Consider the following 20,006-nt stretch of genomic DNA (forward strand, 5'->3'; position numbering starts at 1 on the left):
CTTGTAGAAGCTGTTTTGGATTCTGTAATAAAATGAGCACCTGTAGTCTAAAGTGTACTTGTGTATCTATGCTATTGTATGTCCTGCATGAGCTACATCATCTGATTCCATCAGCCAATAAAATGTTTAGATTACAAATAAATATTATTATGTGTATGCAAAAAATTTATAAGCTCTTGTACAGCAGCACACTTCAGATCTTATGATAAAAAAATGAATACACAAAAAATTAATATGTTTGCTCTAGCAATTTGTATACAAAATGTTCAGCTCATGTTCTTGTGCGTGCATGCAGCTAACTAAGTGTGCATAACAGAATATTGTTGCAGTTACTAGTTTGTTAGATGTAAGCATTGCAGATTCCAGTCCAGTAGGCCTGCATTGAATAAAGACACATGCTAATGCTATTTCATTATGATGTCTAGTATATTAATGCATAATTTTATATTGTGTAATTAATTCACTACCCCCTATATGTATACACTATAGTAAGTTTCCTTTTTTGCAAAATTTGTATAGGTAATCACACACATTTGAGTGCAATTAGGGAATAATTGTACAAGTAACAGTCAAAATTGCATGAGGTGAATCACATAGTGACCACCTTTTGCACTAGTAACTGTTACTAAGCAACAGAAATTTGATGGCAAAAGGGTAATCACACTTAGCAACCATTTCTAGGATGCAAAATAATGTTAAATGTAGCAACAATTACCTAGCAACCATTACTAAACAACCACTATGTTGTTATTCTAGGGAAGTTTATCACTATGGCTACACCATTCGTCAATAGAATCATGCCATTACAGTCAGATTAACAGTGCGATTTTAAAACTACCAGTGCGATAAGGGATCAATTGCAACTCCTACTATTGGGACTACATGTAAATGTACGGCAAGCCAAATCACTATGTAATTAAGAATAGTAATTATCAAAGAACTCCCCTTGATGTACAATATGATCTAAAGATCTACGGTATGTGTAATGCATTTGAGTGCCTTATTGCAGTTCTCACTGACTGCTCTATTAGGGAGTATTGATCTATTTTCATGGAATTATGCTCCACAGTTTAAAATAACCACTAATATGCCAGCATTATTCTGACAGTCTATTATGCTTTTTATCATGCTGGCATATTTTGTGCAGGCCTATTCATAACACAACTGCTTCTAGTGGAATCATGACACAACTAATATATCTGTAATTAATGTCAATGGTTAATAGTGTGACCAAAAGTCATTAATAATTTTAAGTACTTTTAACTATCATGTATTCAGTACGTTTATACCATAATGAAATATGGTTGGAAAAAAACAATAGAAAATTTATGAATCTTCTTATGAAATTTTTTTGTTACTGGGTATATTTCCCATCAGGATTACACTGCATGTACTGTATATGCTGTACAGTAGTCACCCAGAGCAATTAATGATGCCACTGAAAATGTTATCTAGAATGCTTTCTTATTCAAGAAAAATAACTACCTACTGCAGCTGGTTGACAACACAACTTCAGTTTTCAAGTGAGCTCTTTTGATATGTACCTGCATTATCTGCATTATCTGTAGATTCCAGTTGACTGACCATTTACATAACATCAATATTGTCAGAAAAGACTTCATTTAGATGAGAATGCTGTAGACTAATGGGTGAAAGATTTAAACAAGTAGCTAAATAAATGCTTTTATAATGGTTTTGTGGACTAAAAGTCTAAAACATTAGATTTACACCTGATTTTTACCTAGAGATATTACAGTAATATTTGATGCAGTATAGTACATATAATGACTTAAGAATCTAGCTGCTTACTGTAAGTATTCCCTCGAATTATATACTCAAACTTGCACTTAAGCTTAAGTACTTTTAAATGTACTTGTACTCATGTCTGACATTTACCAAGAGCAAATCCTTTATTCTTACCTAAAAATTACTCCGTTCACAGGTAATCCCACGATAGCCATGTGGACACACACATCTCACTCTCTTTCGACCAAATCTAGTGTACCTAATACACCAGCCACCATTGAGGCATGGACATGTTAACATTGTAGGAGCAGAAGTAGCAGCAGTTGGTGGAGTTGTGGGTGGAGAAACAGGAGTTTGTAACTCCAATCTGGTTTGTATGAAGATGTTACCCTTAAAATCAAACCCTTCTAGTTGGTAGAAGTAAGGATCGTTGGGAATAGTGATGTCAGTGATCAAGATTCCACTACAGTCTTCCAGCACAAAACTCCCTAAGGTAGTGTGACTTCTTGTAATCAGCTTCAGGGTCACTGGTCGACTAGTATCATTTAACATCATCTTATCCATTTGACTAGAAAGAACTATCACCTTCCTTGTAGTACCTGAATAATTACAGTCAGTTAATGACATTTTGAGATTTTCAGTATATTATGTGTACTATACAGATGCATACAGTGTACTGTAGCTACATGTAAGTAGCATGCACGTCTTATCCACAAAGCTAAGGTGATGCATATTTGTACAAATTGTGATTTTACCTGCATGTTTATAAGACTATATATAAAGGTATGAATGCTAATCTACATATGTATAAGCCACAATCACCTCTAACAATTTTCCCCTACCATTAGGCTTCCAAATATATTTGTGCCATTGTACGTATATATGTACCATGTATAATTTGCATATCGTTCATCATGTTGTTGCACTGCTTCCTCAGTCAGTGAGGATATTTGTGTATTTGTAACGAATGTATCTATCAATGTCAAGCCCCACCCCCACTCCTGGAAGTCCCATATACTAATTATAAAAGATTTGATATCTACATCCTGGGGCTTGACGGTGGTAGTTTGTTGAACCATTTTATACACAAATCATGATCAAATTCCCTATTCTAATGAGGTGGGGAGATATTGGGGACAAGTTTCTTTGCCCTAGTACTTGGGAACTTGACATGAAAATTCATCAAATCTCCTATATCGGTGCACAATACTTGGGGGTGGGGAAGTGGGACATGACAATGATAGGTGCATAACGTATTAAATCATGTACCTGTGACCAGAATTCTAGACATCTCAGCATTATAGTTTTCAACTGCAAAATCAAGATTTGATTGCATTGCTAAATAATATTGAAAATCTTTCTCAGAACACACCAAATATGTCCCAGCTGTTGTATTTTCACCACTACTGAACAAAGCAAATGACTCCACTGGTTCTATGATTTGGTTTGTACTGTTAGGCATACTAATGGTGATGGTGTATTCAACATATGAAAACAAGATATTGATTGACTGAGTAAATACAGATGCAGAAAAATTGAGGCATTTGTTGTCAGAAACGTCACGCTTGATAGCTCTTTGCTGCTCCACTCGTACTTTGTTAGCAAAGTTTGAAAATGTTTCTAGTCCTATGATGCTATTCTGTACCACACCACCTGTCTGCTTGGCTACTTCTAGATAGTGTGACATGTCCTGAGCACCACAATGGATACTGTAAAATAAGTGGACTGAAGTAAAACTCTCCACTGCTTTTTTGACTACTTCTTGTTTAAAATTGTAATCTTTTGGAGGGGCATCAGTTACTACTATAATATTTGAGTCACTAGTGATTTGGCTGAGTGCACTCAGTATCCCTGTCATGCCATACTCTGCACAGTCCCCACCATCATAAGCTGTTATGTTATCAACTGCTTCTTTTAACTGGATCATCTCATGTTCAGAATCTGATTTGTATCTTTTTGCTGCCCTGTTTTCTGAAAGCATAATAATATATGTATAAATTGTGACACTTTATTAGACATGCTTTGGTATGTATTTAAGACATCATACTTATATACGTACGTACCTGAAACTGGGTCATTGAAAGTACCTAGTATGTAGTAATGTGGATAATCTTGCTCAGTTTTAATAAAGGAATGAATGATGTTTCTTACAGCTTCAATTTCTTCACTCATACTGCCAGTATCATCCACAACAAATGCTAGTGATGCTTTAAAGTCATATGGGTAAAAAAATAACATTCCACCTAAAGAACTTGGCTCAACAGTAGAGGGGATCAAACGCCTTTCTCTATGTTTACGGAGCAAGCAAAGTATCTTCCCATAAATCACCCTAGCCTCATGGACATCAGTTTTATTTTTTACCATGTCATTGAACTTCTCAATCAACCTTGATAGTTCAGTATCACTGGATGCTAGACCTCCAGAGTTGTTACAGTATTGGATTTTAGCCACAGCAATCTCAGTAATAGCTGCAGTGTAGTATACAAAGCCATCAGATGAAGTAGTCTTGTTCAACACTTTAGCTATTGCCTTGTACATATCAAAATCGGATGAAATTCTTGTTCCATTTAAGGATGCTGCAAACACTTCCTCTATCGACTCCCTCACCTCTTCAAAGACCTCTGTTTTATTTTGAGAGTAAGACTCATGAGGACAGATAGCTTCTATGCGAGCTAGAAATCCTAGCGATACAAATAACTGCAAAACTAAAAGCATCGTTTTTCTTCCAAAAATACTGTCTAAAGTTTCATCAAATTTGTGGTGAATTTATAGCAGGCAGATCTGCTGATGTGGCAACTAGTCAGTCAGTAATCTTGTGCGGTAATAATCCTTATACAACAGAAGACTGTTTAACGTTTCTTTTTCATAAACATGTTGGTTACCTGCAAAACCAAAAGAAGCCTGAAATACATATTTATGTAACTCAAGACTCCAGTGGTTGATTAGCTGTTGTACTGTAGCAATTACTAGTATTAAATTATGGTATGCTTTGGTAATACCCAGCAAATGACAAAAAACACATGCCCATAGATGGTTCAAATTTGACCTGGTAAATAGTACTAAACACTTAATTACTAAAAATATTATGCCTATGCTATATACACATCACAAGCAAATGAGAGAGATTTTGGTGGCATTGTACACATGTGTAGCAAAGATTGGGCCTTTCATGGACCTTCTTCTCCACTCAATCATGCTTATAACTAATTAGCCTTTACATTATAAGGCCACTCCAAGAAAATTCCTTGTTTCCCATTTCATTGACCTCAAAAATACATGTGGTCGGGCGGTTCATTATCCATTATTGATATTTCCACTAATTTTCGAAATTCATAACTAACTTACAGGTAGGAATACGTACAGTAGAAATATTTAAACTAAGAACCTGAACAGTGAAAAGCTAACTAAATGGGCTTTCTGAATGCTAAACTAGTTACTACTATGCAGCCACAGGATAAATAATGAATAAACACAAACCTAACACAAACCTATAACAGGAAGTACTTGGCCAAGTATTCAGTAAAAGCTTTCTCTGACAGAGAATGCAAGGATCTACTATAGGCCACATAAAGCTTCATCAAATTTGTGGTGGATTTTATGCAGTACGCAGATCTGCTGATGTGGCAACTACTGTAGTCAGCCTGTGCAGTGCTGAAGTTCTCATATAACAGAAGACTGTTTAATGTTTCTTTTTAGAATAGAATGTTGGCTACCTGCATGCGTGTATTTGTTAATGACATTAGCAAAACCAAAAGAAGCTTCAGTATGCAACTGTAAGGTGTTTGTGCAGTATGTAAAACCAAGAGTATCTACTCTTGGTAAAACTATTGGCTATTATTATACCTGGTATACATGACTGTAATCACTATCATCTGACACGACCTATATAGGTAAAGTGAGCTTCATACCTTTGAATCATCTTAACTTTAGCAATCTAATTTCAGGCTTTAGTGGTCAATTCTCATGGTGAACAATATAGATAACATTAGTGGGAAGTTGCCACAAATGAAATTGTTAAAATATTTGGACAAGTGTGTGTGTGTGTGTGTGTGTGTGTGTGTGTGTGTGTGTGTGTGTGTGTGTGTGTGTGTGTGTGTGTGTGTGTGTGGGTACATGTGTGTATGAGTGAGTGAGTGTGTGTGTGTGTGTGTGTGCATGTGTGCGTGCACATGTGTGCATGTACTTTAGACAAGATAATGTATAATTGTGTAGCAGATAAATTTTAGCAATAGTTTTAGCAGTGTAGTACACGTCGCAATACATAATTATGTGCAGTATATAAGTACTAACTGATTCAGCAGTATCAGTCAGTATCCATATATATTATTAGAGAGTTATGACTCTCCAGTGGTTAATTGGCTGTTTTATTGCAGCAATTAAGGTATATATGCATTGGTAATACCCAGCAAATTTAGTGACAATAAACACATGCCCATATATGGATCACATCTGGCCTGGGAAAGTTAGAATACATAGAAATGTTTATTTCCAGTGACCAAAATTTAATGTGCTTTACTACTTTGTTGTAAATGTTGTATTTGACATAAAATTGTATGGGGAATATTTCTGGCCATCTACCTTTGTGTTAATTTTCTGCAAATAGCTTTTACAGTTAGTACGTAGCAAGCACATACATGCAGCTATCCATTATTATGGCAATCTAGTGGTCATCATAGAGACAATCACCTCCCTTGGTAATGAGTAAGAACTTGGGAAGTTGCATTAATGGATACCATCAGTTTAAATATTATATTGTTTCAAATCCATCCTTTAGATTGTGAAAAAATCTATTAGCGTTTAGGGCTTACACCCCACTATATTACAAAATTATTTGTGCGCCTGCTGTATGTATCACCACCTGTGTTCATTTCAACATTAATTTTAATGCACTGACTACAAAGAGTGAAAAGGAACTGTTACATTCTTTTCCAATAGTGTGTACTGTGTAGGCTATGCTGGTAATAATATAAGTAAAATATTTATTGCAAAAACTAGCTGACTAAAGCCCTAGTTGTTTTTTGTATGTACAATGTGAATCCTATGAATACTAATAATCGAATTTATAGAGTGCACTGATAAAATTACAGTGTGTGGTAGTAATCTATAAATTAGTGATGTGTGTCTTTGCAAAAATGTTATAGTGGAACCTTAACCCATATGCTGACGGTCTGGTGTTAGAATAGCTATATAAATTAATGCTGTTAGGAAATGATGCAGAAAAGTATATTATTATTATTAACAGAATTCTCTAATAGAACATTATCAGATTACCGAATATTTATGAAATGTTTAACATTATTATTATTTGTTTATATATTAACAAAGACAAAACATAGCAATAAGAAATAAATTAGGAAAACAAATTAATAAATTGTTCTGAATCAGTTACAATGCTTCAGACATACGGTATACGCTCCACCAGTCACCCCCAATGACCGCCATCTTTCCCGAGAGCCCCGAACACAAAGCATAGTAGCACACAGGAGTGCAAAGGAGAGTCTTGCTTTTACCCAACCCATGACAACACTGCATGACTTTTCCCACCTTGCAGCCAAATGATCAGCTAGACACTTTAAAAAGAAATTTGCTTCACCACCAAGTAGACCATCAACACTAAAGCAAAGTGGGGTAAAACTAGCATGGCGTGCTTGACAAGCTAGAGAATACTTCCCTTTTCTCTCAACTTCAGCAGACCGAAGAACAGCTTGGGGCGAACGACTGCAATATGAAGGAGCATCAGTATCAACTACACCCACATCAAAAATGGCATCAACTCGGGGTTCCCAAACACCACACACTCTTAAATCAGCAATCAAAGTTTCAGAGGTGGAGTCATCAATAGTAGATTCACGAACAATAGGCTCCTTCTGAACTTGTTTCCATACCAAAGAGGACAAATCCCCAATAGTGTCCCGAACTTCATTGTGGCGGTAGGAAACTAGACCACCAACATGGCAATCCAAACTCTACGCTTCACACTAAAAGCAGCACCACAACCATCGCAGTAAGGAGGCAAGTTCAATAGAGGCTTTCTGTACCACAATTCCAGAGTATCTCAGAATTTTTGACTAGTTAAATTGAGATGATGGCACTCAAGTGGTATAACAAATAGCCAAGCAGAATTGCAATCTTTGGCCCTCACTGTTGAATCGCAGTAAACAAGCCAATTAATTCATTAAATATAGCACTAAAATGTTGTGATCTCAATTTACTGTCTGATTGTCTAGCAGATAGAACTGCATTAATGTGTGCATCCAATTCTAATGTAACACTGCCTAGGATAGAAACTTTCAAATAAGCAGTGGAATGCACCGAAGAGTCAAAACAATGCTTTGAAATGCTCACAGGATTTGACAAACCTAATCCTCCATATCTTGAAGGCAATGCAAACAGTTGATGTTCAGCAGCTGATACTTCCACACTAAACAATGCAGGCAGAAAATAGGATTGAAGGCAGTGCTCCAACTCTGCAAACAAAGGTTGGGGTATCTCGCATAAGGAAAGTCCACTCAAACTGTAAAGATTTAGTAACTGCAGCAAAAGCTACCTGAGGTTGAGATGAAATGACAGCAGCAAAGGTCCAAACATGATTACTCCATTGCTGAGCCTTCTGATGCACAAAGTCATCTCTCTTAAAAGGGTCTCCAATACATCCACCCAAAAACCGGTGCCCAGTCACAATCTTCACTCCCAGTTTACCAAAGATGTCCTCAGCCTGACATTGAAAAGGAGCTGTAACTACAACACAGCATGTAGAAGGTTGTGGAGTGTAGCCAAATGCTGGCCCCCGATCGAGAGCAGAGTAAAAATTGATGAAAGTTTACGTTCTATTACAATAATTGACTTATTGAAAGCACCAGTATACATACAGGGTTTCCTGGGGTTAATGTTCTAAATTTTGAACTTGTAGGGTTACAGTAGTATAATATTGTGTTCCAGGGGCATATCCAGGATTTTTCCAAAGTGGTTTTCATATTTGAGAGTGAATTGTGAAGGGGTCTGGAGGTGCAGCCCCCATGTAGCTGCAGACACATTAAAATGCTTCAAAATTTACTAGATTTATGATTTTATGGATACTATATACTATTTACAATATAATTATTATGCTTGGTTCCTTTTAAGCAATTATTATGATTTACGGCTGGTAGACATTGATAGTAGTCAACCAAATACATATCAAAAAGAACCAATTATAATGAAAAATTCAAGATTTAGTTACGTTATTCTTTTCAACTGTTAGCCTTACATCTTTTTCATACCATTCTAAAAAATAATAGTATTCCCATTATGAACTTTCTATTAGAGTACATGTAATTTTGACTGCTCTATTAAAATACATCTGACTGCTCTATTAGAGTATGTCTATCTTCATAAACATTTTCAATACATACCCTTGTTCTTCCTTAATCCGCTTTTGAGGAATCAATGTAAGTTTCCTATTATACTATAGCTAATACTGCCCTGTTGCATTTGTTCTCTGTGGTTGTGAAACTAAAATAGTCTGGTGTTCTGCTGCAAGCCTACAATACAAGTTGCAAGTTAAAATTTCAGAAGTGGTTTCCTGAACTCCAGGAAACCCCCTAAAATACACTCCTGGTGTTCAATGAATATTGGCTTCATTTATTCTGATCAATCTGGAGCTCCAATTGGTTATACTACATTCTAACCTGATATGGAATCCAGACATGTAAGGTTTTGCTGTACATGTATCAAGAACTGATCCAAAGAGAAGGGTCAGGGGCCTACATCATGATCAGCCCCTTTTTCAATAGAGGATGAAAGGGTATACTGTATATTCAAATATTATATTTTGATCATGTAGAGTATACATACTGTACATGCTTTATATACTGTATAGGATAAAGACAATGTTGTCTAAACAACAGGCCTCTTGCATGCATGGTGTTACATATCTTGTTCAAAACTACAAAATGAAAAGTTAGTCAGCACCACAGCTCCCAGGTGCTGACAAAGTTTGAACATTAACGTAGTTCAATTAATGGGTGATGCAAACTAAGAGAAAATTATAAACTGAAAAATCAAACAACTGTCCCAACTGTATACCTATAGTAAATCACTGCTGCAACAATTTATACACTGTAAAAATGACCTAGTGACCATCACTACTTTGTCAGTGACCTTCACTGGGATTTGCCGCAAAAAGTAGTGATGGTTACTAAGTCATTTTACTGTGTTTTATACTTTCTGTTTTGACTGTATAAAATTTCTAGCTACATTACTCTTTTAAAAAAAGTGGAGGTAACCAATAATTAATGGTACAGTGACAGTAGGTACTTTCTTATGGGTAAAATGGTTTGTTTATCTCTAAGCTAAGGAAATGCAAAAGTCAGTTCACAAAGCATGAGTCCATCCCGTATAAAGATATCAAAATTTGTAATGAATGCAATAAATCATAATGGGTATATATACACAATAAAATAATGTTCATCATCTTCATTCTTGATGGATGACATGGTCACTGCATTTTACCTTATATGAGAAAAACCATTCTGCTGCTTTATATTGGAGGAGAGTTTGTCAAAGCTTTGGGAATATCTTTTTTTATGTTTTCAAGTGTGTTGGAACTAACTTAGTACATGTAAGCACAATATGTCCAGACATAGGTGCGCATGTTTTTATGTAAAGTAGTTCCTACACATGTTTTACTATGACCTGTAAACATGTCTACACATATAATTTCCGGGTAAATGATTCCAGTTACTGTCAACAATGTATAAGTTATGTGTCTTTTAGGTTCTTTTATCATCAATGATACTATCGTATGGCACATAGCTCATGCTCTTAAAATAGTTATTACATAATTTATTTGCCCTTTCAGTATACCAATGATTGGAAGGATAATGTTGATTTGATTTTTTGTTTAAACTCATGGCATTCGGCATACATACCATAAACGACGAAAGTTCCGTGGTGATAAACTTTTTACGATTTTTGCAGATGTAGCGAACACATATATACTGCTGGTACAGGATACTACTACTTGCTTTAGCAAATAGTAGTATCCTACAGGGTACTACTTGCTTTAGCAAATCACAAAGGTTTTCCCTACATTCGATCTTAATGATAAAATCGCGAAAGTTTTATCACATGAAAGTTTTGTCGTTTATGGTAGCTGTTCTTCCATGCCAGAGTACAGTAACTGTAAATATTTACCAAGTGTGACCAATTGTTAAAAAAAAGTTAAATGATGAGCCAAATTCAATGAAGCACATACAGTAGCTATAACATGCCTGCTCATCATACTTATACTTGCATGTATACTAAGTGTAAAGACATTAAACTACATATCATCCCCACTACTGCATATACGTAGCTATGTAGGAACATATAGAGTAGCTAGCTATGTGTTAGCAAACGCCATGGCTCACAGCAGATGAAAGTGTAGCAACTAAAATTTTGTCATCTGAACCTTATACCTTTATTATAATATGTGACGGGATTTGCGAAAAGGGGTCTTCAAAACCAATTCTGTAAGCTTGGGAGACCATAACTTAGTGTTCAAGAAACATATTAACCAGAAATTTTCACCATCTATTCACCACTGGTGCTCAGTTCTGACCCACTTTCAAGTCAATAACTCTTTCCAATCTGAAGTTATGAATTGTCAAAGTTGGCAAATTGGATATGTGTGTGGAATACCCCTTTTCGCAAATCCTGCCACATATGTAACACAATAACAGCAACTATAGGCATTTACACACACACATGCACATGCATACACACACGCACACGCACACACCTCCTCTCTCCACTACCGTGAAAGTCACATGGTCTACATCTGTATGAAGATGCTCAAGATATCACCTTGCACTGGTGAACAGTTAGTCCTCCTTTGCTATGGAACTAATGATGACACAACAAACACTGAATAGCTCCTTGTTGTTCTTTAACTGGCAGTGATCTTTCTGTCAGATATTCATTATTACAGTATGTCATTTTGAGCCATTTGGCCAGTTAAAAGGGGAGGTACGTACATGATATGTGTTTGTTTCATGACAGTTCTATATGTACAGCAACACCACTCTTACCCTTAAACCATCTTCCACAAGTAGAACATTGTAGAACATCCTGTTGTTGGTACACTGGTTTTATTCTGTCTTCAATGCATTTACGTATGTCTTGCCATATCCTGCTCCATATGGAAGGTCCTGTTGCACAATGTACATGCACTCTTGACAAAACTGCTCTAGAATGATGTTGACTACTGTGCATCTTTTCATTATACAGGTTGTCCCTCTGATCTCTGTGAAGTGCCAATTAAGATGTACTAAGTGTCCAATAGTCCAGTCATCTTAAAAGTATATGCTTTCACAACATTTCTCTCTATCTCTCTACATGCACACACGAACACCATGATGCACATGCACACATGTATATAACACACACATACACACACACAATCACACATAACAACACACACACCTCGACACACACACAAACGATTGTGAGATATTGCTAGCTAGAAAGGCCCATGATTCGTGCAAAATCTGCATAAGACTAGATACTCTAACAGTAGTACGTATGTATAGCTTCGTGTTGGAAGCAATTTTAATATTTTGAATGAATTAGTAAGTCCAAAGTGTCACTGCTTCATAGCTACGTACGTACCTTAATAGTGAGTTCCTCAGATCATACTCTCATCCTATATAGTGTTTTCCACTTTGCACGTGAGCAATATTGATTGGTGCAAAATGCATCAATTAATGAATCACGTAAATATACGGAGTTTAGCAGGAGCTTTAAATATTCCACACTCAAAAATAATTATTGTTTTCCAGTATTTGTTCTGAGCGACGTGCAAACTGCAAGACTTTCTGAGCTATACTGCTGTGCTGATACGACCAGTGATCTTGTTCAGCAATAATGGATTCCAGCGCATCTTCATGTCGTGCCTCGTGCGGCTGTGGTTTCCTATCCAGCGAATGGGTGGATTTTAAAGCATGGCTGAAGACTCCCAGCGGAAAGCTAGCAAAGTGGAGGTTTATTTTATTCTGGGTATGTGCTACTAGTGCTAGTAAGTAACTTAATCATGATTGCTACGCAGCAGCGAGACGCAGCGTAGCTACAGTAGCTAGCTATAATGTTGAAGCTTATTGCTATTTGTAAGACATAATAAGGTAGCTATGTGCCCAACTTTTAGGTACTGTTCCACACACAAAGGCCACTCCAAATATATTCTCTGTCCACCGTCCGCATACACTGTTAAAATGAAGAGTAGCCACAGCTCTCAAGGAGTTCCCAGTGTAGAAACCCCTGGAGAGTAACCATTACTCTAAAGGAGTAACTGGGGAGTAACACATGCTCTGAAGGTGGTGTCGCTTACTCTTCAGAGTAATGGTTATTCTCTTCTGAGTGTTGGTTACTCTCCATGGGGTGTTAAATCCTCCCTACACTGGGAACTGTTGCTGCAGACCTTCAGTGCTGGTCACTGTAAAGCATTAATACAATAATACAACTATCAGAGTGGTGCTTACTCTTTATTTTTAACAGTGTATGGTTACTGTCATCCCTTTTTTTTCCCGGGCTGGATGGACTGCACTGTCAGCCCTATTATATTATATTATTCCGTATTCTTCCATTATTTTCCGGTTATTATTATTGTTATATATATGATTAGCAGAGCCCACCTGGGGCATAAAGCTAATTTACAAGTACAATTACAAATATGAATTATAGTATCTGTTCAGTAAAGTTTTGAAACTATCTAATTGATCGGCATAAACAATATCTGAAGGCAATCGGTTCCATTTGGGAATGGTGCATGGAAAAAAAGGAGTACTTAAAACAATCTATGGTAGGCCGGTAATGGAGGAACTTCATGTCATTTGATCTGGTGGTAGTAATTGGTGATGGAGTTGGTACTGTAGATAATTTGTTGGAATTTGTAAGATATTATTGATTATTTTATAGAGTAAAATTAGATGAGTGCTTTCTCTTCGAAGTTGTAGCTAAGGTTGGCCACTTAATAAGTGATGACAACAATGAACTATCTTTAACATTTCTTCTTCAAGATTGGTTCAATACAAAGCGATCTGCTCTATGCTGAATCATTTCAAGTTTATTAATTTGATTTTGGTGGTAAGGATCCCAAATAGATGAAGCATAATCTAGTACTGGTAACACAAACTGCTTGTAGCTTAATTCTTTCAATGCTTTTGAACAAGTGTGCAAGTTGTGATTCAAAAATCCAATTAATTTCATTGCTTTGCCACATACATAGTCAACAAGCGGTTGTCAAGAAAGTTTATGATCATTGATAACTCCAAGATAGGAATGTTGTTCAACAATGTTAAGAACATGACCTGACATTGAGTATAAAAATTCACTTTTGTGGTTTGGACAGTTGCATGATACAGCATTTATTGATGTTAAATTTCATTTTCCACTTGTCAGCCCAGGAAGAAAGCCTTTGTAGATCTTCCTGGAGTATTTGGTGGTCGGCGGCAGTCAATATTGGGCGATAATTAAAAAAGCATCTGCGAATAATCTAACTGTGCTCTGAATGTTTGTGACCAGATCATTTATATAAATCAGAAACAAGATGGGCCCAAGAACTGAGACACCTGATGTAACTTCGTATGGGGTAGAATATGAGCCTTCAACTACAACTTGCTGTGTTCTATTAGACAAAAATGAATTTATCCATTGCAGTGGTTTCCCTCTTATTCCATAGAATTCTAGCTTTTGTACAAGCCTTGAGTGTGCAACCTTATCAAAGGCTTTAGAGAAATCTAAAATCCCAATGTCAACCTGGGTTCTATTGTTCATGAACTGGGAGAAGTCATGTATGGTGAGAAGTAATTGCGATTCGCATGAGTGTTTTGTTACTGGTTGGGACATAATATTTGGTGAGTTTCCAAGTGCTTCATTATTTGACTAACTATATAGAATATGCTCAAATGTTTTACACAAGATAGAAGTCAAAGAAACGGGCTGGTAATTTGATGGATCATATCTCTTATCTTTCTTGAATACTGGTGTAACATAAGCAGATTTCCATTCTGTTGGCAGTTCACTAGTATCTAAAGACTGTTTAAAAAGATGAGTGATCATTGGGGCCAATTCCTGTGCCAACTCATGCAGAATCTTGGCTGGAATGTTGCCAGGCCCTCAGGCCTTGTGAGGATCTATTTGAGAAAGTAAGGTAAAAACACCATGCTCCGTAATACTGATTTCAGGTAGACGTGGATAAGTTGAATCTGGTAGTGCTGGTAATGAACTTAAGTCTTCAGTTGTGAATACTGTGTTGTTTAAAACCTCAGCTTTTTCGGTAAATAGGGGTGATTACTACTCCATCAGTAGTCTGTAATGAACTAATTCCAATTAGGTTTTTTTTGCGAGACTTGATATAATGCCAAAATAGCTTATTGCCATTCAAATTACTTGAAGAATTTAGGATCTTGGAATGTGGTTTTGGTGTTCTGTACGGATAGTTTGGCATACTTGACCTTGGACACTTTTGTACTCATCCCAATCAGTTGACTGCAGTCCTTCTGGCTTTATTACAGAATCGTTGCTTCTTCTATATTAACCTTTTAAGTTGTGGCATAATCCAAGGAGCATTAATACGGTTGGAATAAATTTGACTGGAACATACTTAGGTGTTTATAGCTTTCAAAAGATTGTCATGGATATAATTCCAGTTTTCTTCAACTGATCTAGTGCTATTTTCATTCCTTTCATAGTAATGTCTGGAGATTTCAGTCATTTCTTCATGAAGGACATCCCGGTCTGCCCTATAATAACATCCCAGTCATCCCAGACCTTTTGTTAATAGGTAGGTTGTACAATACTGTATTTCAACGATAACAGCATCATTGTCACTAAAGCCGGAAACAGTTTACAATGGTTTATAGAGTCAGGGTGTGATGTAAAACAGAGATCTAGAATTTTATCACTTCTGGTAGGTTTGAAGACAATTTTCTCTAACAAGAAATCTCAAGTAATGACTCTCGGAAGAGCGCTGGTAATATATCAGTCAAGTTTCCAGTGCACCAGTCAATTCCTGGGCAATTGAAGTCGCCTCCCAATAGCAGAACTGTGTCAGGAAATTGTCAGTTATATTTGTATACTGTACAGTCTCAGAAAAAACAACAACTGGATCTTGTTATAGCTTCAGCTCACCTGTATGTGCTATCAATTTTTCAACCTGAAAAGGAAGGTAAAGGCTTAATCATGCTTTTTATGGTTGTGCCATGCAAATAATGGCTTGAAAAGCTGCCAATATAATGGAATAATGAAATGGACCGCCTACCCACATGTGAATATGCCTGAGTCCAGGACAAGCAACAGAATATATTTGGAGTGGGCTTAAATTTGATAGGCTTATTATCATTTAATTGTATGAAGTTCTTTATGGCAAAACTGTAGTATTACATTTTGATATCTTTGTCAGTACAAAGAGTCATGATTAGCTAATTCTAAAGCAATATAAATCAATCTGTCTCTGCACCATGAATATATATTTGGGTGCTTGTCAATTGATATGAGGAGTGCAAGTCTGTATGTAAGTTGGGCTTCTCCTAGCATCATTGTGCTTGCAGTGAGTTGTGTATCACGCCCAGAAAGTTACTAAACGGACATGAGGTAGGCAATACACAATGATTAATTTCATTCTGAATCAAATGTATTGGGCATGCCTGTCTGTTCCAGCTGGCATTTTTGCCATTGAACAAAGTATAGCAAATGTTTGCAAACTTTTTCATATGAAATGAAGCCCGGAACTCTGAGAATTTTAGATTTATAAGCATATTAATAATATGTAAACAATTGAATGCTTGCTTGCAATGCTCTTTGCTGTTTTATTAGAGTATATGGCTCCTCATGAATATCTCAATTTCTATAAGTGGTTTAGTTCTAGCTATAGTACACCAGGTTTCCCTGAGATCTCTTCACAATTTTAAATATACATAATGTGTTTGTATGTTATGCATAGACACACACCGGCTGTACCAAAGGATTAATGAATATGCTAGTAATATACAATCAACAACTTTATAAAAATTCAGAAGGGTAGGGCAGGGGATGGTATCTGACTACCTTCCACCCTACAAACCTGCTCATACTGTCATGTTATTGCAACACAATCATTTTTATTTGTACAACACTGCACAGGTGATTCAATATATTTTCGTGCTCGGCGTGACAGTGATAATAGCCTTTATACAACATCCACTGAACTTATTTGCCATTTATGAATATGGAATCTCCTTGGGATTAGCAGTGCACTTAGCCTACTGGATCATCAGCGTCAAGCTTAGTGGGAAAAGGTGAGTACCTATTTACCCTTCAGGTGTTATGATTACAGATTCACATTAAAATGAATTCAAATAACTAATTTTATTAAAATTAATGTAGTAGCTACCTGATAAAAAAGCATTAGCTACAAGGGTATACTTATAGTACACACTGTTTGATTATTCATGGCATGTATTTATATGTGTGTGTGTGTATGTTGTAGATTAACAAAATTCTACAGAAAAAATACCCATAATACGTACACATATGATTTAGTCAGTATTGAAACAACTAATCTAAAAAGTTCCTATAACCAGAGAAAATGAACCACAAATCTGTAAATGACTCCAGTGCTATTCAGTATTGGGGCCTGTGGTCTGATTTTGTCATAAAAATTAATTAGTTCCAACACCAAAACATAGATGAAATAAATACAGGCAGTATTATATTATGCTGTTTTCAGCATCGATTCTTCATTTCTCATTTTCACTTAGGTTACCTATTGTACTGTAGCATTTTGCAATCCTAATTTTTAAAGGTTAAAAATTTCATGTACAGCCAAGTAACCGTTAAACTAAATTCCTTGCAAATGTGCATGCATATATGGTATATAGTAAATTTATTTTCTTAGTATGTGTATTATGCTGTTATTACAGTGTATGCAAAGTGCTGATATGCACGCATTTTTGAGGAGCACCAATACAATACCAATGTTTCTAGCAATATAATGATATGGATTAAAAGTTGTCATGAATAGATCTAAAATGTGCAAAAAGAGGTCTTATATCCTTTCCGTAACCAAAACACATGCTTTTAACCTAGGCTATCACCTTAAAATTACACCAAGTAATAGTGGTATGCTAGGGATATAATGTGACCGGATTTCAAGCAGACAACGTATTTCCAAGTCAAATTATGGGTTGCATGTGAGATACATGCAATTGAAAAAGCTACAAGACCCTTTTATGCAGAGCTGGTCACAAATTAGAAATGTACAACAATAAATTGAAACTAATAACATTTATATTGTAATACTGAAAACCTCTTACACCTTTTAGATGCATGTGAAGCTAAAAAAATGAGTAACAAAAACTATAGCCCAATTACCCATATGATATAATGCAGTTAGTGTCCACTTTTGCTTTGTAAATATCTGTCACTAGATTATACAACACCAATGCTGACACTATACCACTTGTATCAGCATAAACAGCTTAGCCTAAAATAGTGGGAGTCAGTACAACACTACACAAAGCCCTTTGACAAGTTGAGTGATTACAAGTGTAGATTAGCACCATCCATGTGTTGTAGTTGTAAAGAACAAGTGACCAAACTGCCAGTTCAAAAGCCATTTTTATGGTAGGTGCTTACAATTATAAGCTCAGTGGTGGTCCTGGAGGAGGAAAGTAGTTCACTTATGCAATTGTGACCTGCAGAATTATCTACTACAATGCGCAAATGTTTTGAATATCGTATGAAAGTTAGATTTCCATGAGCCCCAGTCCCAATCGTTCACTGTCCATAATGTAGTTTGTGCATAATAAATGAATGATATATTCATGTGCATCTTTGTGGTTAACCCAATGACCATGACCAATGCTGACATAACAATAATGTACACGTGTACTTAGATGGCCACTAACAAATATCATTACACTGTATGCCACTAACAAGTACAGCATACAATGCTCTTCTAACATGCAACGGTGAAGATAATGTTAAGCAAATTAATTTGACGATGTGTGTCCTCTAGCATTACTGTACTTGCAAGCATCACAGGTTTTATAGTAAGCTTTCAGCAACCGCATTGTGAATAGCCAGAAAATGTAACTTGTATTCTCTGATCATTGACAAGAATCAATTATGTCCCTGCACTTTAATGCTATGTATATCACACCAATAACACTAATACTAACACTGTAGTGCTGAATATTGTGTAAAGGGATTATATAATTGTTGTAATAGCACTGGTTACATGAGTCAACTGCCCAAACTTCAGTAGCGCTGTAAAGTCCTTTAAATGCTTTATCAAAAAAAGTAAGAGCAGGTGATCTATGAGGCTTCACAACATCTTATACATTTAGTTTGGGTGTGTTAACACATCAAATTCACAGTGCTATGCTTGTTCCAGTACAAAACCATTGGATGTGAACACATGTTCACCTCTTTGATATTATGCTATTTTGATAGGGGTTCAAAATATGAGAATGAACAGATTATAATGGATTAAAAATAGCTGAAGGTGCAGCCTTCACAATATCACCGGTCTAAAAATATAATCATACCTGGGATATTATCTGCACTGTACTGACTGTAGTTTGTGCTCTTGTGTCCTAGTTTTCACAGACCCATGCAGTGACATATGTCTATAATATTATTATGGTTTTGATTTTGTCTATCATGCTTTTGAGCAATGCTCCAATTATGCTTATCATTTTGCGCCCCATTATGCCATTGTTAGAAAATTGTATCTCGATTGCTCAAGTAGAGCATCTTATGCATCTGTGAACATTCTATTAGGAAGTTTCAATTTTCAACATGTGGTGACTTTTATTAGAATATCTTGATCTTTAGGAACTCTTCCCCTTCACAAATAGCTGTAAGTGTTTGCCTATTTTGTTACACTACCACAGTATGCATCATGCAAAATATGCAGATTTTCACCTTTTCTGATAACCAATGAAAAAAATTGTGTCTATTATGCTGGAATTATGCTCAGCTATTTTTCTTATCTATTATGCTCCAAATTATGCAGACATAATTGGTATAGTTTTATGTTGAAATTGCTACTCAAACTTGTATTGCTTGCATAAATTGCTTGGAAAGCACATAAAAATTATAAATATTACAGCATTGGAGTTAGAGCAAAATAAATTATTGAATGAATATCAGCACAAACTCTGTCTTTAGTGCTAGCATATTATTTATAATTATACATAACATTAGTACCGGTATAAATATCTATAGCTAATGTGCATCACAGTTGAACAATCAGTAACTCA

General features: G+C 36.0%; 1 protein-coding gene across 1 annotated transcript; it reads right to left on the bottom strand.

Annotated features, from left to right (window-relative positions):
- Nucleotides 1-174: 174 nt before the first annotated feature.
- LOC136258629 (uncharacterized) lies at nt 175-4,624 on the bottom strand. Its single transcript, XM_066051969.1, has 4 exons — nt 3,810-4,624; nt 3,016-3,717; nt 1,921-2,345; nt 175-376 (listed from the first exon to the last, which is right to left on the bottom strand). Exons 1-3 carry the CDS (start codon nt 4,459-4,461, stop codon nt 1,921-1,923), a joined length of 1,779 nt encoding a protein of 592 aa, XP_065908041.1. The 5' UTR covers nt 4,462-4,624; the 3' UTR covers nt 175-376.
- Between the last annotated feature and the right edge of the window lie 15,382 nt (nt 4,625-20,006).

This window comes from Dysidea avara, chromosome 6, assembly GCF_963678975.1.
Source record: "Dysidea avara chromosome 6, odDysAvar1.4, whole genome shotgun sequence".
Classification (NCBI taxonomy): Eukaryota; Metazoa; Porifera; class Demospongiae; order Dictyoceratida; family Dysideidae; genus Dysidea; species Dysidea avara.

What these genes read in the sequence shown, in the direction of transcription:
- LOC136258629 (XM_066051969.1), bottom strand. Translation starts at nt 4,461, where the DNA reads ATGCTTTTAGTTTTGCAGTTATTTGTATCGCTAGGATTTCTAGCTCGC. An exon ending in TTTCAATGACCCAGTTTCAG is followed by an intron (nt 3,718 to 3,809) that starts GTACGTACGTAT and finishes TTATGCTTTCAG; the next exon opens with AAAACAGGGCAGCAAAAAGA. An exon ending in GTCTAGAATTCTGGTCACAG is followed by an intron (nt 2,346 to 3,015) that starts GTACATGATTTA and finishes GTAATTATTCAG; the next exon opens with GTACTACAAGGAAGGTGATA.